Raw genomic sequence first — 23,382 nt, 5'->3', positions numbered from 1 at the left:
AGTGGGGAGGCGAACAGGTCTATCTCTGGCATTCCCCATTTGTTTGTTATGATTTTGAAGATGTCTGGATGCAGCATCCATTCGTGAGCATCCGTGGTAGTTCTGCTTAAGCTGTCTGCTAGTGAATTCTCTTTTCCTGGTACGAATTTGGCCTGCAGTTGGATGTTGAGATCCAGGGCTAGGTTCCACAGATCCATTGCCATCCGGCATAGAGGGGAGGAATGCGTGCCTCCCTGTTTGTTTATGTACCACATGACTGTGGTATTGTCTGTCCTTATTAGCAGATGACCTTGCTGGAGGAATGATTTGAATGCCTCGATTGCATGTTTCACTGCCAGCATCTCCTTTAGGTTTATGTGCAAATTCAGCTGGTCTTGAGTCCATAGGCCTTGGATGCACTTGTCTTCCATGTGTGCTCCCCATCCTCGGTCTGAGGCGTCCGTGGTGATGGTCTGCCTTGGATGTGGTTTGGTGAAAGGCAACCCTCTGTTGGACTGGCAGGCCTGAGCCCACCACAGGAATTCCTTTCCAGGCATGGAATGATTGGAATCATGGTTTCTAGACTGTGCCTGTGTTGAGACCATACATTCCTTAGGTACCATTGTAATTTCCTCATATGCAGCCTGGCATGTGGGATCAAGATTATGCAAGATGCCATGTAACCCAGGGCCTGCAGGACTTTCCTTGCAGTGAGCTGAGTTTGTCTTGTCAAAGCCATGAAGTAGACTGGTAGTTGCTTTTGTTTTTCTTCTGTGAGAAAAGCCATCTGAGTTATTGTGTCCAGATCCGCACCCAAAAGGTTATCCTTTGGGATGGCACTAGTCTTGACTTCTGGATGTTGACTGTGTATCCCAAGGCCTGTAACAGGTGTATGACATAGGCCAAATCCTTTGTAAGTCTTGTCCTGTTCTCCGCTTGTATTAGGCAGTCGTCCAGGTATGGGTAGATTTGAATTCCCTGAAGCCTGCAATGTGCAATTACTGATGCCAGGCATTTCGTGAATACTCTGGCGCAGTAGATAAGCCAAATGGCAATGCTGAGAATTGATAATGCTCTGATCCTGCAAGAAATCTGAGGTGTCTTCTGCAATCTGGTCATATAGGGACGTGCAGGTATGCCTCCTTGAGATCTAGAGTCACCAGCCAAGACTCCTTGCCCAACATGGGAAGAAGTTGCTGTAGGGTCAGCATTTTGAATTTTGGCACAATGAGATATGTGTTTAGTGCGGACAAGTCGAGAATAGGCCTCCATTGGGTTTCTTTTCTTGGTACAAGGAATAGTCTGGAGTAAAACCCTTGGCCTTGTTCCGTAGATGGTACCCTTTCTATTGCTTTCATCTGAAGTAAATTGTTGATTTGTCTTAAAGCCTCTGGCTTCTGGTTTGGTGGAAGGTTTGGCATTCCGCTCCTTCTTGGTAAAGTGTGGAAATGAAACCTGTATCCTCTGTCTATTGTTTGCAATGTCCATTTGTCTTTTGTAATGCAATGCCAGTTGCTTGAGAATAAAGCCAATTTTCCGCCCAAGGGTGCTTCCAGTTGTTCCCTTGTAGGTGGAGTCAGAGTCAAGTCATTGTGTTTGTCCTGTGGAAGTGGATGTAGTTGCAGCTGTGGCAGTACTCCTCTGGTTGGCAGGTTGCCACTGGCGACCCCTGTAGGCACATTTTGATTGACCTCTGCCTCTTGGGCGTCTATTCCTGCCCTGCCCCTCTGTGCTTTGGAGTTGTCTGGAAAGGACCAATTCTTTGAAGGCCAGTTTCTGCTGAACCTCGGAGGTTGGACCTGCAGAAAATCCTTAACTGTTTGCACAGATTTTGCTTTTTCTTCCACTTTCTTTAGAATCTCCTGTGCAGGGGAGCCAAATAAACTTTGTTTCTCCATTGGAGCATCTAGGAGTTTAGCCTTGACATGGTCCGGCAAGGATTGTTCTTTTAGCCAGGCATGTCTACAAATTACTGCCCCAGTCATAGCTGATCTAAATGAAGCTTCCAGTGCATCATAGCCACATTTTAAAAAGTGATTACTGACCTGCTGAGAATTGTGTACCAAATCCTGAAGGGCCTTACGGTCTAAAGGTTCAGGAGAAGAAAGCTTTTTATTCAGCTGGTCTAACAAATATTCCTGGTACTGTATCATATGGAATTAACAGTTTAAAGCCCTGGCAGAAAGAGTAGCAGATGTATAAACCTTTTTTCCCCATCTCTAATGCTCTTGACTCCCTTTCAGAGGGTAGTGGGTTTTTGGCAGTGGCAGCTGCAACACCTTTCGGGCCCTGAGAAATAGTTTCTGGGTCTGCAGCATGGGCCTTATACAAGTGGAAGTGGGAATCCGGAACCCTGTAGTATCTGTCAGGTTTGGCAGGGGCCGGAGGAAATGAATCAGGGGCAGAGCTGACATCATTATATGCATCATCAACTACAGTTAGCACAGGTGGTATGGCTAAAGGCCTATGCTGTGGCAAGTGTAAGAAAGTCCTTAGTCTTTTTCTAGAATCAGAGAAATCCTGACCTTGCCATTGAAAGTGTTCCCTCATAGAGTGTAAAGTTTCCCCAAAGGAAAATTCCTCTGGAGGGGAAGCAGAAGGGATAGAGTCTTCTGCATCAGAGTCCTCATAAGGTGAGTATGGCCCTTCGTGATGGTCTGACAAATCAGATCCATCAGAGGAGCAGTCAGAGGAGAGAGGTTCAGGGGGTTCAGTCCTGGGCCTTTTGTCAGGAGGAGGTTGGGAGGCCCTGTCTGGGTGAGGTTGGGAACCCCTAATCAGAGCAAGACTGAGAATCTGGGTACTTGAGGAAGGTGTCAGAGGTTGATTTTGCAGGTAAAGCTTTAGTAATTTTAGCTGCTTTAGCCCTGGAGAAAGCCTTAATAGACATAGAAACAGGGGGCCTAGCTGCCCCACGTGCAGGAGTGGAAATGTCCAAAGGAATGGTGTCGGACAATTCTCGTGCGCTTGCTTCTTCGGTAGGGATTTCTGTAGCCGACTCAGCCGGGGGCTCGCTGGCCTCGGTTGTCAGAGGTATGATTTCAGCAGAAGGAAGAACCGAGGCCTCGGTTTCAGCCAAAACTGAGACACTCGCGGCATGCCTAACCGTTGTTTTCAGCCGAAACCGCGGGCCGCGTGTGTCGGTCCTTTTCCTTGCGCTTTTTGGCTAAATGCGTAGTCGGAGTCTCCGACGGCATTTTATATGCAAAAGCGGATCCAAAAAACTCTTCTGCAAACTCCGACCGACGTCTAAGAGTCCGTCGGTTGAAGGAGGCACAGGCTAAGCAAGGAAGGCAGTAGGAATGGAAATCCTTATGAGGTATTTGTTTCCCGCAAGGTTAAACAATTATTTACTTTGTCTGACATCGGCTGAGGCAAGAAAGAGTCCCCAACGGGGTACTTAGCTTTCTAGAAGTCTTCGGTAGCTGAATCTCTGGATCTGACCGACCGGCACTTGCGAACAGCTTCTGCTTCGGGCACCGCGCGGCAAGAAAGACTGAGGAAAATGGCGTTGGCTGATGCCTTTATACCCCAGCAGCTGTGACGTCGGGGAAGATGCGATATCAGCCGAGGCCAGACCCAGACTTTGGAATCCGGCCGACTGAAGGGCTGCCTGAGGCAGGACAACCCATATGTTATGACTGCAGATGCATCCTTGAAGGACATCAGGAACTTCATCCTTTGTTTGGTGCCTATGTCTCGAATGGACACAGGCAAACTGTAAAATGGTTCATCTCCCAAGGCTCCTGCTTGTAAATGTTTTGTCTCCCAAACCCCTACTTACACTTATCAAGGGTATCAGAACTTGTCAAAGATTTGGGATGCATGGCTAGGCTTAAAAAGGCCCTTGTGGTCGTTAGCCTCGTAAACACCTAGGATACTAACTGTACCTTCCTAAGACTTCTTGCTAGCATTTTGCCACTCTGTTCACACCGGAAGGCTTAATAACAAAACACACTAGATTTAGTCTAATCTCCATGACGTATATAATGCAACTAAACTCTCTGGAAGAGCAGAGTATCACACGACACAAAAAAAAAATAATTATAGCTAGCTCATAAATGTATGTAATTTGAAGTTGTACTCCTCTAGCTTTATCAGATAAGTCCAGTTTGCATTTAGGACAGAGAAACCACGGCCTCTTGCACTCTCGAGACAACTTGAAGTGAAAGTCATATCCTGCAGTAAATGCAAATCTTGTCTTTCATTACAGCAGTGGCTATACTCAGCTGTTCCATTAGCTGCAAATGATTTTTTTAATGAAACAAGCTCCCCCATTCTTTTTAGTTCCAGGAACTAAGTTAAACTTAGCTTAACTTCTAAGTGCCTGTGAATAAAACAGAGTCATGCAAGACATCGCTTCTACAGAAATGCAGTTGTACACCATATGAAGTTTTTACGCAACACTTACCGATTTTGAACACATACAGTATATGTACTTGCAATAGGAATTAATTTCATCATTGCTAGTATCTCAAGCCACATTACCCAAAACACTTGGGAAATGTCAGTCTTTTTTAAAGGGGAAGAAAAAAAAAAAAAAAAAAACAGAAAAACAAGTACTCTTAAAACTTCGCTGATGAGCTCAGTCACAATAATTTCTAAAAATCATGAAACCCAGTTAGTGTTCCAAAGTAACAAGCTTTTATTCATCTCAAACAAGCAATCCTCAGTAACAAAAAAGAAAAGAAAAAAAACTTGACAACGTTAAAAATATCAGCATTTATACAGTTAGAAGTAGGCGTGGAAAATATACGTATTTAATTTTAAACCAGCCTATTCCAAGCAAACAATACAAACAGGGCTGTAAAAGTACATTTAAGAACAGCAAGTACCCACCCCCACACACAACTACTGATTAGATCTCATCTCTCTGCAACCCACTTTCTAGGGGAGGGGGGCTTGGTGCAGCATGAGGATAAGTGGTTGTGAAGGGAAGTCTTGAAAGAGGTAGGATTTTGAGTTGTTCTAATAGAGGCAGAGCATTCCAGTTCAAGACTTCCTTTCACAACCGCTTATCCTCATGCTGGAAGTGTACCTGCACCAATCCCCCCTAGAAAGTGTATGCCACACTATTTCTGGTCAAACTTATTTTCTTTTCTTCTTTTTTGTGCGAGATAATACTTCTGTAAATACAGATTACAGAGACAGTACATTATGTAGATCTTCACTCTACATTGATTGTTTTAGATTATACTACTGTACATTTCTCCTATGGTATTTACTCTATTTTCTACAAACTTTTTCTTTGCATTCAATTTTGTATTTCAAATTGTTAATTTCTTATATGTGGAGCTTTTCTCCCCAGGCCTTCACTGAAAATGGCTTCTCTACAGCCCAGTGGACTTTCTCAGTAAACAAAATGCAAATAAATATAGGATATTTGCACAAAGGTTCTTTGCTAATTACTGCATGTGAAAAATTAACCGGTCTAAACAGTCTTACCTTGGCGCAGTAACTACATCTTCTGAACTGCCATGTCCAAGCTGTCCATCATTTCCAGCTCCCCATGAAAACACTAAACCTCTGTCACTGACTGCTAAGCTGTGCTCATCGCCAGATGCAACTGTGATGATGTTATGATCAAGAAGCACACTGAGCTTTTCTGAAACAGAAAAAAAGACAATATCTAGTTTAATAAAGCAATGCAGTTCTGAAGGGATCTTACAAAGTTTCAGTACAAGGATATCATGCCTAGGATTCGGAGGATGACACTATGCCTGCAGAGAAGTAACTCTGAAGTGGCTCACTGCACAGAATGCCCAAAAGCTAATAATGGGTACATCTGGCAATGGCTACAGCAAAAGGCTCAGTATAATAAAGTGAATGAGCAATGGTAACATGCTCGACAGCATTACATCAGCATAAACGTAGCTATGTGCAGTACCATGGCAGATAGTGCCAGTCAATGGCACACAGCAACCAGCAGGGCATCGCAGCTCAGCAGTCCACTGGAACAATGTGTGTGTGCACAACAGTGGCCATCCTATTCATCTCTTAAATGGGTAAACTGGAAAAAGAAGAGAATGTGGTAAGTGGAGGGAAAGGGATACCACTATGGTACCGAATGTGCAAAGGATTATCTTTTTGTGGATACAAGAGTCACCTTTTTATAGCTCGGGGACATGTGAAAGGAATACACAATGAAGAAGGTGAGCGTAAGGTAGTGAAACCGGGGGGGGGGGGGTAGCACTGGGAAAAGGATAAGCCAGACTGCTGGCATTTACTGCTGCCAAGTTGGCTCAGAAAGTAAATAACCAGGCATCACACATCCAGGTGCCTGATGTTATGGTCAGGTGCTCCCCTGGAAGGCCAATGACTGTGGCCTGCCAATCAAGCAAATTCTTAATCTGCTCCAGATGCTGTCCCACTTTACAAATACAAAAGTCCAGCTGCCTGTGCAGTTCTGCAGCCATCAGCCTCCACACCTGCTTCTGGATTACCATAGTGACACTCCCTGTTAATCTTCAGCACAGGAGCAGTCACACCCGTCTTAAGAGAGACTCAGAAGGCACCAAACATTCCTAGGTCACATCCAGCAGGGGATCCATTGCACATCCAATGCAAATGCAAACACAAACTCAGGGGGCACCACTGACCAAGTATCAGTTGCAGCAGAAGGCAGAGACAGAGGTATATGTAGCTACCCGTCCTCTTTCTCCTCAAACCTACACATGGAGCACAATGGGAAGAAAGTGAAAAGACAAAATGCAAACACCACTACAGCTGTGCACCAAAATGCTTTCCAACATACATGCCCCACTATTTGGACAGCCATGTTCAGGTGATGTTCATTTGTAGCTACAAAACAAATGAATTACTGTTAAGCAAAGGTGGAGAACGATGAAAGCAGGAGACACATGTACACAAGATACAGCAAGTTTCTGGCAGCATCTCCTCAGTTTCTGCCTCTCAATGGAAAAGCAGGTCAGGGTGATACTAAGTCATTGCAGTGATGCCTGTACTGCTTGCATGTATACGTGATGCCTGCTGCAGCAGACAGCACCTATGTCAAGACAAACCAGACCAACATTTTGAAGGGCCATCATAATGCCCCAGCAGATGCTCCTTAAGTCCCTGTGCAGAAGGGGCAAGGAGACTTTGCTCACCCTGAAAATCATGATGGAGCCTAGAGCTGACGGAAGATGAAGCAGCCATGACAACACAACTGGTTCACTCAAAAAAGCAATATTGTGGAACTATATTCAGACATTTCTGAACCATGCATTGTTGAATACAGCAGTACGCATGTTCCTAGGCCTTCTATAATAACACAGGTGCCATATGCATCATGCTAAGAGTATATTCACAGCTCATGCCGTATGGATAAGCATGGTATAAAGAGGAAGTTAAGACATCGGCACCAACTTCCCTCATTAGTATACCTGCCTTGTGTTAGTTCATTAGAAAGAGCTATCACCATCTTGCACAGGAATGCATTCCATCAGATGATTGGAATTTAGTGGAAATGGCAGCAAAATGCTGCTATCATGGACCATTAGATATGGTAACATATCAACCATAAAAGGACACTGACCTTTTCTGAAACACAAAAAGTATAACAAAGGTCCACTTTTATCAGACAATGTTGTCCTTAAAGGATCTTGCATTACAGTTCCAGTACAAGGGTATGAGAATATCAGCAGCAGAACTGGCCCTCCATAACAGGTGATAGTTGGAAGTGGGTGCAGGCCTGGCATCTACTACACATCTGTCAGCAAGAGAAGCATTAGTATTGACTGTGGTGATGTGAGGGGTTGCCATCTATGCCAGGAAGAATAGGGCAGTGCATGTGTAACACAGCTGGAGTTTTGTAAATAATTTTGTGTCATTTGACTATCACACTGACTTGTACACATGCCTGTGTTAAAAATGTATCAGAGTTATTACAACTGACTAAATGTATATAGGTTTAAACAAAATTCTGGAACGGAAGAGAAGTTTTTGAAATTGTTCTATAATTTTCAAATACTGCAACAAATCTTAGCAAAGCTCTGAATGTGCACTGTACCACAGTCAAGTGATCAAGTGTGATGTCATTCTATAACCAGCACTGAGAGGAAAGAACTCTCACAGCAGTTCATTTTGTTTTCTTTGGAACCTGACAAATAAGATCTATGTCCGTTATCACAGTCAGTTGTGTTAGTAGTTCAGTTTAGTTAGACACTCATCACCTTGCCTTGTGGAAGTAAGCATCGCAGCATATAATCTTGCCTTGCTGTATTAAGTTAGCTAGGGAACGGCTGTTCTTTAGACAGTCAGGAAATAGTGAGATTAGTTAAGTAGCGTTTTTCTACAACTGTTTGAATCTTGCTAACTGTATTATTTTTATTTCTCCTGTGATTGAAACTCTGGTAGTGTTCTCAGGTGTTCTATTTTTATAACTTTAATTGTGGCTGGTCTTTTACAGAACACTTAACATCCTGAGAGTACTTGTGCTTATTTTTATATATTGTACAGTACTGTTTTTGTGTTCAACTATGCATACCACAAGGAGACAAAGCATACATTTGTGGGCTTACAATGGTATCATTCTTCATAAGTTAACAAGTTCTACTGATGGAGGTTCCAGCACAGCTACTGTGGCTGATGGGGATAGCAACTTCTAGGCAGCACAGTCAAAAGACAGTGGCACTGTGCATCACTCATGGGTGGAGGCATTCATAGACTAGCTCTGCTGATGCTATGCACTAAGCAACTACATTTATAAGGGGCCTTGGCATAATACCTATGCCAGAGTGAATCATACAGACTCTTCTTGAAGCCCCACCACAGACATGTGATACGCTCACTGCTTCAGACAGAAGCATACTCGGCATAGGGTAGATATATCAAGTAGTCAGATGCTTCCGAGACACCCACCCTATCTCTGAAGCATGTGGCTGTCTGGTCATTCAGGAGATGTGAAGGTTTGGGAGACGGACACAGACAGCTGCTACATGCATCCCCATGTGTTCAGTGGCATGCATCAGGACACACACCAACTACACATTGGCTTGGAGTATTAACACAAAGACAATAGTGTTACTGAGGTCAGTAGTGGCAAACACTGCCTCCACAGGTACATCCGTGGAATGTATTACAACTGCCATCCAGTCTTCCTCTGCTGACTATGTGGCCTAAGCCTGTGGGGTGGCTATGCATGGGATGTCCCACATCGAGGTACAGAGACCACAGCAGGCACACCATCAGTGTCGCATGCTGCCACATGACCCAATGAACCTGATCAAAGGCAATGAAGTTTGTCAGGTGGTAAACAATGGGAGGCTACCTCAGAGTACTGCAGCAAGCTCCTGCATTTCCAATCCATTATTGAAACAAGATGGATCAAGGCCCAGTGAAGCCAGCTGAATAACTGGATGTTGAAAGACAGCAGCATCCTAATTCTCTTTCTGGAGGAAGTGGTCCTGACACCAAGCAATTACTCAGTACAAGGCTGCCAACCCCACCTCTTGTGACCCCACCATACATCACAGTGCTACATTTAACTGTCATTGCATTTAGCCCACCATCCTCACCTGGGAAAGGGATTGGACTATGCCTTGCCCACCATTAACCAGCACAAGAATGCAGACAGTTGGACAGTGAGGCTAGACCACATACTTCCTTGGATAGCCAGACAGTGGTACACCATGCATCATATTACGGAGTCTTTCATAGCCTACAGTTACGGACCAGATGCTGCCTCTGTCTGTACTGCAGTGTACTGCACCTGTTACTCTGCTGCTGCATCATATGCTTCCCCTGTACCTCCTCCCCTTTATTACTGCTATGCTGTATATGGTGTATCCTGCTGTAGTACTGTCTGGCGGCACTGCACAACATATTTTGCTGAGTACCTTAATGTAGTGACACCCCAAAAAGTGTCCATCAGTGGACTCTACCCTTTTGAAGTCAAAGTGCATGGATCGTGCAATCCCTAACAGAACCAAGATGCTATCCTCTAAAAAAAGGAAGCCAATCTGGTGGTCCCCTGTATAAACAAACTCTACAACAGAAAAAAGAAACTGTTGCAAAAAAAAAGAGTAAAATCCCATGACTGGAGGAACTCCGTGGTCAGCCTCAGTAAGAAGCTGAGATCCCTCAAAATCCTCCAAAGCTAGTTACGAAAACAAAAATCGCCACTGATTCTAAAGATAACCACAAAGCATTCTATAACTATGTCAAGAATCTAAATGGCAACACTCAGATCTGTTCCGAGTTACAGCACAATGACACTAAATATACAGAACCAAATGATATTGCAAACATCCTGGCAGACAGGTTCAGTGTTAACTTTACCTCTCTCTCTCTCTCCTAAAGGGCCCATCTCTATACCGGAAGAATGCAAAGTTCTGTAATCGCGGCTGCACAGGTAAAAAAAACAAACACTCTCCAAAGCCAAGAACACAGCATCCATAGGACAGGACAACATCCCAGGCTGCATTCTACATGAACTACAGAACAAACTGGCACCCCACCCAAGTACCATGTTCAATCAGCCTCACCTCAGGCTTTGTGCCCACTGAATGGCATACAGCAACTGTTATCTCACTCCACAAAGGGGGAGCCACCATGGACGCCGGGAACTACTGCCCCTTTAGCCTGACGAGCCTGGTCTGCAAGGCTATGGAACTTCTAAACAATGACATTGCTAATCTCCAAACTCTGGACCCTACCCAGTCGGGTTTGTAAAAGGCAGATCATGTCTCCTAAGCCTGATAGACTTCTTTGAAGCAGTCACCAAAACCGTAGATGAGGGTAAGGTGGTTCACACGGCCTATCTAGATCTTGCCAAGGCTTTCAACACCATCCCCCACTCTGAAATTATAGATAAACTTACTAAACTTGGTATAAATCCCTATGTCACAAGATGGGTTGCCAACTGGCTCACTGACAGATCCCAGACTGTGAAAGTAGCAGACTAAATCCAACTTCAGACCAGTGACAAGTGGAGTACCACAGGGTTCAGTCCTAGGTCCTCTCCTGTTTGGTATCTACTTCTCTGAAGTACAGGCTAACACAGAAGGTCTTTGGCTAACAAAGCTCGCAGATGACTGCAAACTAGGAGCCATAATCAAAACTCCTAACGATGTGGACATCCTAAAAAAGGGCCTCACTGAGACAGATGCCTGGTGTCAAAGCCATGGCCTCAAGCTCAATGCCAGAAAGTGCATTGTCATCCCTTTTGGTAAAAACTCTGTACCCATGAACTACCACATAGGCAGTAGTCTACTTAACACTAAGTGTGATGAGACCTTGGGACACAGGTGGACAGTAGTCTCTCCTTTGATAATCACATCGCCACAGTAGTCAGGAAATCCTTCTACGTGGCACATCTCATCACAAAAGGTTTCTTATCCAGGAAAAAAAAAAAAGAGGTCATTGTTCCCCTCTACTCATCACCCAGTATAGGAGTACAATGCCCCTTTTGGTATGTACCTCACAGGAAATAAACTGGAAAGGCCACAGCAATACCTCACAAAGAGGATTACTGGCCTCAAACAGATGCCCTACGCAGACCGTCTCAAAAAACTCCAGCTTTACTCTGTCGCATCGCCTACTCAGAGGCAATCTCTGCCTAACATACAAAGCTATGTTAAACCCAGAGCTGTTGGACATGCACCATGTAAAGAAATCCCAATCCCTTCAAGCTACATGCTCTATGGACCTAAACCTTGTCACCACAATAAACAGAACATGCTGGAGGGATAGATTTTTGTCCCAGAGACTTCCTATACTCTGGAACGAACTACCTATCTATATCAAACACAGGGGCACAGGAAAATAATTTTCTTGGGTGGCAAAAGCCAGTGTACCGTTTGGCTAGGATTATATAGGCCCTAGGGCCAATAGTCTAGTACCTACCTATGAACCCAAGTACATGTTTGACAAAGTTTCTGGTTTCAACATGGGCAATGTTGCCCATCATTTCCTCCTTGTACTGTGGGTTGTGAACAAGAGGCATGATTGGCATTAGTTAATGCATAACACAATTATAACTGGCTTTCTCACAGTGTGCATGGTAGCTTTCTCTGCCTGTGCACTTACCAGCTAGGTGACTTTGTGGAATATGCCCTCACAGGAACCATTGTGACAGGTCAGATGTACATCAAAGTGTAAACTGCCCAGGTGATGCACATGTTACAGACAACGCTTCAAGCATTACATACCACCTGGCAATCCAGGAAGTAGCAGCAGCATTAGCAGCATTTCCTAATTATGTTTCTCTGCATGTCTGGAACAAGTGAGGCCTTAACACTATGGGTGTCTTCATGGCATCCAAGACCTTAGGAAACTGTGCAAACTCCAAGAATGCAGGCATAGCAGTGAGCATTCTTTCAGTCTCCTTGGGAAATAGATACACTCCTCCACATGCCCTATGTCGTGAAACTGGTTAAGTATTTCTGAGGTGGAACCCTGCTATATATCCAAGTAGTACAGTCATAGCTACACATCTTTGACATACATAAACACCTCAAATTCCACTTGCAGACAAGATTTCACCTAGTTCCTGCAATGCACCCCTTTCCACTGTGAAACAAATCATTTACTATTCTTGACAGTTGAATACAGTATGCAAGTCACTGCATTGTCTTTGCTGGCTCAAGGCATTAGCAGCACAAGCTCTGAGCATGGTCAACACCATGCACTCTGTTAAGCTACTGCAGCCACTTTGCCTAGTACGGCTCCCATGATGTACTATGGAAAACACTGCACTCAAAATGGGCTGATACAGGTGCACAATGCCACCATTATCTAAGTCTGAATTGTTCCATGATCTTGGCATCCTGTACTTACAAGAAATTTCTCATTTATCAATATACACTCATGTACATTGGCTGGTTATCACCCTTCCTTGCAAATGGTGGCTTTGAATTGCCTATACCCTGAGCAAGGGCACTTCCCCACTCTCCTGCACATTGTGCCATCTCCTCTATGAATCCCACACTACTTTCATCAAAATGTTGCTGCTCACTGTTTTCCTTAAGCAAAGGAGATGGATCACTAATCCCAGTAGAAAGAAACAGGATTACTGCTACATTCACATCAAGTACTTGTGTTTAATAAAAAAAAAAAAAAAAAAAAAAACACAACAGAAAATGCACAGTGAAAAACATGGACACTATGCAGTGACTGGGATGCACTTTTCTCCTTCCATCGAAATAGTCTACTACTTCTGAAGATGGAACAGTTTACCATACATCTAGTCCTAAACGTGGGTATTTTTTAGTTGCTGGGCATCTGTCTCGTGTTTGATATTATCTGACTAAGAGAATTCATCTTTTTCCCAAGTGCATAAAAAATGCTAAAACAATATGTAAATGAAACATTATATTATTGAAGTTTTGTGAATGAATGGCTAGATAACAAATGCAGGGGTGCAGAACACTGAAAGTTGCAGATTTTACCATGCTGTATCTGCCAGCTCACTTTATAAAATATTTTACTTCATTTGCAAATACAGCGTGCTAAAGATCATTAAAAATTTTCACTCCTGGGAAGTTTATTTTTTTAAAGCACTTTGCATGCTACATCCCAAAGGAAAACCACTGCCTAAAGTGAAAAGGAAATAAGCTATGTTCAAAATATACACAGAATACAAAAAAAAAATAAATACTGCATAATATTTTACGTCAAAGACTAACATTTTAACAGTTTTGCCTCAAATTTTCAGAATTCTCATAGTAAACAGTTTCAAGTCTTGTGAAACGGCAACTTTACATTGGACCTTATTAATCATCTTTCAGATGAATACACAATGTTATGCTAACAATTCAAAGGCTACATATTTTAGAACTGAATTAAAGTGTTTACAAGAGACGTTAAAATTGGAGATATCACATGCTGCAACAGTAACTTATTAGTATTCTGAAAATAGTAGCATTTCTTTTTTTTTCTTTAAACATCTTTATTGAATTATCACTTATGGCACAGGCAAATTTACATTCATATAAATATGTTAAAAAGCAAATTGAAGGGCTCAAGCTGCTAAAAGCTAGGAGACATAACCTGAAAATGGACTCACTGCAAGTTCCCCTTGCACTGGAAGATGCCCATGTCTGTGCGGTCAAGGAAACTTGGTTCAGGGATAATGAGAACACCTCTACCTTACCAGGTCATACCTTATTCCACACATTCTGACCCCAAAATGAAATCAGGGGGACTAAGGGTGGTGGAGTTCATCTTCATTAAGGACAGGCATACCTCAAGACTGGTTTGCCAGCATGATGCACTGGAATTACTCCAGGTACAACTGACAGTTAGCAAGACAACCATCCAAGTTATAGCTAGCTTAGCTATAGACCCCCCCCCCCATGACTCAGGACACACACTCCCCTTACCTGGATCTACTTGACTCCATCAAGGTACCCCCCCCAAACACCCTAATCCTTGGTGACTTCAACTACCCCACCATAGACTGGATGAACTATTCTTGCACTAATGCACTCTCAATGATTCCTCAACTTCATCAATTCTAACCCACTAGACCAGCTCGTCTGATCCCCCACAAGGGGAGACAACATTCTAACTTGGTTCTCACCAACATGGGTGACTGCTGCACCACTCCCATAGTATGTTCTTCCCTGGTGAGACTGTCTCATTCGAAGTTTCTATCCCACACCCCCAGCTGTAATCAAGCTAAAAAACTTCTCAAAAGCAGACTACAACCTCCTAAGGGAGGGTATCTGTCCCTTCACACGACCGCACCCCCCAGAGGATACAGACAACCATGCTGAACAGTATGCCAATGCAGTATACAAGCACCTGCACAACTGCATGGACTACCCAACAGAACTAAAACCTGCTTCTCAAGGAAACACAAACCTGTTTGGTGGATATCCTCTATCAACAGGCTTTACAACAAAAGGAAGAAACTGTTGTCCAAAGGTAAAAAGGAACAAATTCCAAATTGGAAAAAATTCCCTCCTTAGCCTCAAGCAAATTAGATCACTGGTGAAAACCTCCAAGGCCAATTATAAATAGAAACTAGCCTCCAAAACAAAGGGAAACCATAAAGTCTTCTTCAGTTACCTCAGGAACCTCAGTGGCAAAGCCCAGGTTTGTTCCGAATTAGTACTCAATAGCATCACTTACACTGATCCTGTTGACTTCGGTTCAGTGCAAACTTCATCCCCCTGTCCCCCTAAAAAGGCCCTTTCAAAATCCCAGACACTTGGCCCATACCTCACATCTCCATAGATCAACTGTTACAGGCTGTATCCAAGGGAAAGAAAACAGCTCTCATGGGACCAGATAGTATCTCAGGATGTATTCTGCACCATCTCCAGTAAGAACTGGCTTCGCCATAGAGCACCTTATTCAACCACAGCCTAAGTACAGGCTTCATTCCAACAGAGTGGAGAACGGTCATAGTCATCCCCTTGCACAAAAGGTGGTGCCACTACGGACCCTGGAAACTATCACCCCATTAGCTTGACAAGTCTGATCTGTAAAGCCATGGAGCATATTATGGATCTCAAACAAAAACATAGGCAATCTCCAAACACTTTATCTCACCCAGTTCAGTTTCATCAAGGGCAGATCTTAACGATTGAACCTGGTTGACTTCTTTGAGACTGTCACCAAGGCCCTGGATGATGGAAAGTCAGTGCATACAGCTTGACTTGGCCAAGGCCTTTGGCACAATCCCCCACTCAGGCATCGTTGAAAAGCTAACACAACTTGGCATAAATCCCTATCATCAGGTGAGTGGCCAACAGGCTCACTGACAGGGCCCTCAAAGTCAAAATAGGCACCTCCGACAGTGGACCTGTCACTAGTGGAGTTCTCCAGGGATGTTCTGGGACCCCTACTCTTTGGCATCTATTTCTCAGAGGTCCAGGCAAAGACAAAAGGCCTGTTGGCTGACCAGGTTTGCAGACTAAGATGGGTGCTGTCATTGACTCCACAAATGATAACCTATTGCAAGAGGGTCTCACAGCAACTAATCACTGGTGCCAAAGTCATGGCCTCAAGCTAAATGCATCATACCATTCAGCAAAAAACACGACCCCTACAGATTACATCAATGGCAACCCTCTAAGAACACAACCTGTGGTGAGGAACCTGGGCCCCAAGGTTGATAACCTCACATTCGACCATCATGTAGTGGCGGTCATCAGAAAAGCCTTTTACTTGGTTCATCTTATAAGTAAAGGGACTGCATCCAGAAAAAAGGATGTTACTACCTCTATACTTCTGCCTCATCAGACCAACAATGAGTATAATGCCCAGTTTGGGATGTACCTCTAAACATCTGCACCAACTGGAAAAGCCACTTAAATACCTCACAAAGAGAATCCATGGCCTCCAACATCTGTCCTATGCAGACAGGCTCAAATCACCCATCATTCTACTCAGTATCATACAGATTGATCAGAGGTGATCTGTGTCTCACCTACAAGAAAATCTCAGACCCTGCCTCACTAGAGAGGCTCCATATCCGTAAGTCTAACTCCTCATGCATTACCCGCTCAAAAGGCCTGAATTTAATATGTGACATTAACAAAACCTGCTGGAGATACAGGTGTCTCCCAGATGCTGCCCAATCTCTGGAATAGATTTCCATACACATCAAAACAGAGCACCTCATTGACCCTCTTCAAATGCAACCTTGATGAGTGGATGGGAAACCACAAATCTGTCCCAGGTGTTCCACGTGTGTCCCTCATTGACAGGGGCGACAGGTGCTGACTGAGGTTTCTTTTTGGGAAAGAAGTCATGGCTAGGTTTGTAAGGACCCCAGAGTCATTAGCTTTGTAACCTCCTATGATCCTATAAAAATAATCAAACTACAGTTAACATAACTTTATACTTCACATATATTGCTATACATCATATAACCTAAGCAATATTAAAATTATTCAACTCCTGCTTTTTCTTTTTTAAAAAAGAAACTTCTTTATTAACCCATCATTTATAACATAGGCAATCATACATTTATATGCATGAAAACAAACCACACCAACAATCCTAGTTGCAAGCATTTTACATCACAAACCATACTGATACTCCCAGTTGCAAACATTATACAATCACTTAAAATCTACCAAATCTTTCAGTCAAATATTACATAGCTCATTTAAGTCCTGCTGCCTTTTAAACTTCATTCCTCTCTTGTATGTTTTGTTCCCACAATTCCCATTTATTCCTATGTAGTTTGTTCCTACCCTTTTCAAAAGATCTTGTTTTATCTCTGCTACTATATTCACTACTTCTAGAATAGCTCATTTAGATTTTGATTTCCATTTTCTAGTAATCGCTTTTTTGGCAGCAACCATTATTAGACATGGGAAGGCCCTACCAAGTCCAAGCAATTCCGATTCTGTATCATAGCTCAGAAAAATCATCTCCCTCATCAGACCAATCTGTCCATTCAGCACTTCCGACAGTGCATCCCACAGGGAATCGTTACAGTCCGCCAATTCACCATACTGCCAGAAAATATGTACCCAATTACCTCTTGCTTCCCCCATCACACCACCACCATTTGTTGTCTCCCTAATGAAAATTTCTCTGGAGTCTACCTGGCATATAGAAATATCTATGTAAACATTTCCAGGCAAAAATCCTAAATTAGTTTAGATACTGTTGTATATTTGGGAGACATACATATATCCTCCCATTGTTTCTTTGGTAATTGCTTATCCAATCTCTCTTCCCAATCCTTTCTAACCTCCTATGTTTGATTCTTATACTTATAAAATATTGCATGATATGCCCTACTAATTACTCCTTTTTTAATGGTGGATTATGTTCTAGATTCTACTAAACACTCTACTACTGCTGGTCTTTCATTTAGGATTCCCCTATTTCTTTCTCTTTGCCTATACTCTGATATCAACCCCTGACAGGGAAGGCAATCTTTTAACTTGCAGTCCAAATAAATTCTTGGTGTCTTCTCATTCCATCACCTTTCCTTCTCAAGGATAAGTTAGAGACGCTCTACCATTAATAAGCGGCCTCATGGGTGGATTTAACTTGTCCTTGTGTATCTTGGGGATGCCAAACATTACTGGTGTTCTAGGATATGGTATATTAATGTAATTATTTACATAGAGGTCAATTTTTGCCTCAAACAAATCATTAAAATAACCCCTGCTATGTGAATGTGCTATATTCATCTCATTCAATGATGATTTAGAGTAAGCGTTGTTATTCAAAACAACCTCCATTTTATTGTTATAATCTATGATGTCAAAAATTACCAATCCACCTTTATCTGGCTTAGTTATTCTAACCTGTAAGGAGCTAAGAAATTTTAATGCTTGTGCTTGTTCATAGCCAATGTTATTTTTACTATAAATACCATCAATTTTACGTGTACATGAATTGACAATATGTCTAATATCTAACTCACATACATTCTCATACAAACTAAGCCAGGGGTGAAGTGGAGGATTATAAGTACTTGCTATTCTAAAGGTAGAATTAGTATCTAATGAAGTACCTAAAAGAAGGGTTAAATTTAATTTCCTTACATAACACTTTAAATCGATTAAAGTTTTAGCAACATTCATATTTCTACTAGGAACAAAGGTGTTGACTCTAGCCAGCAATTCAATTAATGCTGGTTCGATAGTAATAGAGGATAAATTATAAATATTAAAGTCACCAGTCATGTTCTTTAAAATATCAAGTTTGGTAGATGGCATAAATCCCCCTTCTGTTATCTCTTGCGTCGGTTGTTCCATACTTTTTTCCTTTGATTCTGAAAAGATAGAGTACTCGATACCGATCTGGAGTTCCTGTCCTTCTGAAAATTTTGTTCTGAATGATAATTCTGATTGTTCCGATTTGTTGTACTTAATTCTGATTACTGTTATTCTGATCATTATTTGACCGGATTCTTTCACTTCGCCTTATAACATTGGTGGTATTAATATCATTATTACCATCACTATTACTTTCCATAAAAGGATCAGTGTTGTTCTCTACAGTGGATGAAGTAGTTGGTCTAATCGCACCATTAACTTGCCAAATCTGTGCCTGGTGTGGTCTAGGATATGCTGAACCACTGTTATAAGCCAAATCGGTCTTGGTTAATTTTTTTGAATTTATTGCCCTTGATCCAGCAGTTGTTCAATGCTGGAAAACACTACTGTAGTCATACTTGTATCTACCAAAGTCTATGTCAGCGTTAATATCTTCATCTAAATCCGTAACTTCTTTAGAAATGCTGTCAATTTGCAACAAATAATGTTTAACCATTAATTCCATAAGTTGAAAGCCTTGTTGGTCAAATAACACTAAGATCTTTATGGAAGTTAGAATCTGGAACCAAGCCAGTAGGAAACTGATGATAATGGAGTCCTTTAGGCATTATCTTTTCTTGCAGGCATTGTTTGAAATGCACCACTTCAAGTTGAAGTTTTTTTTAATTTAAGCAATTTAAAGTCAAGAAGTTTCAATTTCTCAGAAGTTAATTGTGTACTCACTTCTGGTGTTGAAGAGTTCATGGCCGGTTGTTCCTGCATTAGAGTGAAGCCCGAAGAGAGCTTAGCTGTGTCAATGACCCAGTCTAAAAAGGAGGGAGCTCCAATAAGCCTTGAATCACTGTTATGACCTGCATTATTGTCAGTGCCTAGTGGTGTAACATTATCACCTAAACAAATTTGTTGTCCTAGTGGGATGGAATACGCAGTTAATTGCAGTCTGTCCATTAACACTCACATGCAGGACAGTGAACTTGTCCAAGAAGTGAGTGGTCAGAATAACCAGTGTTCCACTTATAATGCGAGTTTTATCACGACCTTTAATAACAATAGTGAACAAGTAAAGTTGATTTTATATAAGAACAGTTGTTTCTTGTATAAAGACAATTTAATAATGGATAAGTTGGGTAACTTACCTAAAATTGTCTATAGAAGGGGTCCCAACCTGAAAAACCTTTTAGAAAGTAGAATTACCAAACCTAGTGGGAGAACGCTAGGCATGTTTACATGTGGAGCTTGCAGGATGTGTAAGTATATCAAGATAGGTAATTCATTTGTAGTCGGGAATAACAACAAGTACATTATAAAATCAAAATTGAATTGTGAATCCAAGGGAGTAATATATATATATATATATATATATATATATATATATATATATATATATATGTATATATAGCAAAGTGTTAACAGTTGTATGGCGTTTTATGTTAGTAAAACTGACCGAAAGGTACATGAAAGAATTTATGAACATATTTATGCAATAGACAAAAATAAAAGCGAAAACGCTTTAGCTAGGCATTCATCTTCAAGTAATGGCCATACATTTTATTTTCAAGCCATTGACCAAATAGTGCCAGATATTAGAGGGGGCCCAAGTAGTTTATTATTTGAAGAACATGAATTAGAATGGCAACTAGCGTTGAATGCTTTCTCATATCCAGGTTTGAATAAAAATTGTAACATCTCTTGCCTACTAAAGTTGAAAAGCTTAAGTAGATAATAAATAAATACTAAGCGTACATTCCCATTTGGGTCAAGCGTTTAAAAGCTTTAATAAGTGCAGTACCGATTTTTTCACCCTGCTATCTGAATGTTATCTAGGTGACTGAACCGTTTACAAGTTGTATTTTAACTTTTTTATAAACCATTTTTTTTTAAGTTAGTATTTACTGTTTTAGTGTGGTATGTGTTTAAATAACAAGTAGAGCTGATAGGTTCTTAACATCATGTGACAATATATGCCGGGTTTTTAAACTGCAACTTTTGTAACTAGCTTTTTTCTTCCGAAGAAGTTGCTCTATCAGAGTGACGAAAAAGTTGTGAAATTTAATAATAAACCTTTTACATTTAAAGTATCCTGCCTGGCTGTTGGGGTTCTGTTTTAATAGTTTGTTTTGCTGCTGTCTAGCCTTTACTTGGTTTGTCTGTAAATAAAGCCAGCTTTTCTTTAGTACCATACCATTTATATCCCTGGATTTCTGAGTCCCTTGTTTTCTTTGCCAATTGTTACAAATACAATGTAAATAATAAAGGGGAAAGAGGGCACTCCCTGCCTGGTTCCTCTGCCCAAGCAGAAATTATCAGAGGAGAACCCAACAACTTTAATTTTTGCCTCCGAATCCTCATATCCTCCTAATCAGCCTTATAATTTTTTGGGGAAATGCAAATGCTTCCATTGCCTTCTTCATAAAGTCTAAGCTTACTTTGTCAAATGCATTCTCTGCATCAAGACCCACCAACAACTTTATATATATATATATATATATATATATATATATATATATATATATATATATATATATATATATACATACACACGTTTATATATATATATATATATATATATATATATATATCCACACACGCACAAACACACACACACACATATATATTTATATATATGCACACACACACATTATATACACATATATATATATATATATATATATATATATATATATATATATATACATATACACACATACATACATAAATACATATATATAAATATATATACAATATATATTTCAACAAAACTATAGTACCAATGGAGTCAGGAAGAACTGGAAACGAATCTTCAATGTAGAATATTTAATAAATCCTTGTAAACCTGTTGCAAAAATCCATGACAGCGAAATAAAGATTTACATCACAACATAAATTAAGCGCTTTCGTCCGCTAATGAAAATTATACTGGCAGGAGTGGGAACTACCACTCCTATCTGGTCCATTTGAGAATGCTTCTCACATTAAGATTCCCATTAAGGACAGGGGGCATGTCAGGATTGTAGTATATATATATATATATATATATATATATATATATATATATACACACATATACACACACACACACACACACACACACACACACACACACACACATATATATATATAGGGCCTTAGGTATAGGCGGACTAGGCGACCGCCTAGGGCACTGTACAGGCTGGCCTTGTAAAGGGCACCTTATGTAGTTATTTATTTATTTTAATTAATATAAAGTTTGCGCTCTTCTTGGCGCTGGAACCAGAGGGCGGAGGGAGGGGGAAGGGACGCGAGCACCCTCCCACTTACAGCTGAGGGTTGGCTAGGAGGCTAAAAACAAAATTTAGTTGGCGGTGAGAGAGTCTTCTCCTTTAAAGGAGAAACGTGTGCGTCATGACGCCAATGTCAACTAAATGCATTCTGCAGTTCAAGCGACGTGCATGTGACACACGGAATGTTGTGTTCTTTTTAATGGGTACGTTAGGTTTTATTATTTTATGGTATGTTGCTGGCTACTTTATACCTAACTGAGTGCAAGATGTGTTGAGCGGAGGAATCGAATGCTGGATATTGAATACATTTAAATGGAAGTAGGTGGCAATGGCAAAACTTGGTTTATAATGAAAGTTTCAGCATCAGGGCCCAGTGTGTGAGCATGTTTATGCATGAGCAGTTATGGCTTAGATTTAGAGTTATGGCTAGAGGAGGAGATAGCTTTAATGTTGTTTATGCTGGTGTCCATGGGTTAGGGTTAGAGTACGGCTTAGGAAAGGAGGTCATTTTAGATTTATGCTTGTCTGTGTTATGTTGCATGCCTGTGTGCATTGTGTAGTTGTACGGTTAAATGTTTAAGTTGCTGCCCTAATGTGTGGAGTTGGGGTTAGGGCCAATGGGAGGGATAGGATTAGCACACTTCGATGTGGTGGTACAGGGCAATAGTGTTGCAAGACTCTTTCATGGAACTCATTCTATGTTACAAGGATATCAAAAATTATACCTCCGTATTATAGTAACTATCAGAAATGTATACTTGTAATTGGCTTACAATGCAAGCCAGTGAGAAGTTCTTTTTATAACTCCCTTGAAATACTATAAATCCTGCTAAATAACCAGAAAGAAATACAATTGTCACACTGGTAAAAAAAAAGTGAAACAAAGCTTAAAAAAATTTCCTTTTCTATACACCCTTAACATCAAATAATGTAATGCTCCCATCTTAACGTTACAGCTACAGACTGAAGCCCAAATGAGAGCTGTAGCTCCCTCCCTGATCTGACACCCCTCAAACACTAAGCTGAGGAATAAAAAATGTTTATTCTCTCATCTGGTTCTCCTCTCGTCTCTCCTAAGGGGCAGCATTATGTCCATCCTTAATGTTTGCATGAGGAGTACACACACACACACCAAAAGTTTTCTGTTGAAAAATGTTGCAAAATTCTTGCTCCATTTGATAAACTTAGTACACATTACAGTAACTTCTTTTTCATTGCAGACTATTTCTGTGAATTCTGAGGTTGGCGTATTCCGGAGTTCATTCAGCTGCACTAAACTGAACTACCATTTTTTCTATATAGGGAAGCATTATATTTTTGTATAAAGCTTGAAAAGGAAGGATGAGATTTTTGTAGATGACACACAAATATGGTTTTGTAAATTTATTATATAGAATGTATAGGTTTCAAATGACAGGCAACTATGGCTATTTGAGTTATAATCA

The 23,382-nt window shown here is 41.2% G+C and overlaps 1 protein-coding gene across 1 annotated transcript in view; it reads right to left on the bottom strand.

The window, feature by feature from the left end:
• Positions 1 to 18,797, bottom strand: part of HERC3 (HECT and RLD domain containing E3 ubiquitin protein ligase 3) — a 1,624,372-nt gene extending 1,605,575 nt beyond the window's left edge. Inside the window, exons 1-3 of the mRNA XM_044060395.1 lie at positions 17,912 to 18,797; positions 12,848 to 13,015; positions 5,425 to 5,584 (exon numbers count right to left, since the gene is read on the bottom strand). Coding sequence (XP_043916330.1) covers positions 5,425 to 5,584; positions 12,848 to 13,015; positions 17,912 to 18,797 — 1,214 coding nt within the window. The remainder of the gene's footprint in view (positions 1 to 5,424; positions 5,585 to 12,847; positions 13,016 to 17,911) is intronic.
• Between the last annotated feature and the right edge of the window lie 4,585 nt (positions 18,798 to 23,382).

The sequence above is a fragment of the Protopterus annectens genome, chromosome 2.part0 (genome assembly GCF_019279795.1).
Source record: "Protopterus annectens isolate FY-2018-M chromosome 2.part0, PAN1.0, whole genome shotgun sequence".
NCBI lineage: Eukaryota > Metazoa > Chordata > Ceratodontiformes > Protopteridae > Protopterus > Protopterus annectens.
The sequence above is the reverse complement of the archived record's forward strand: the minus strand, read 5'-3'. Positions and strand labels throughout refer to the sequence as shown.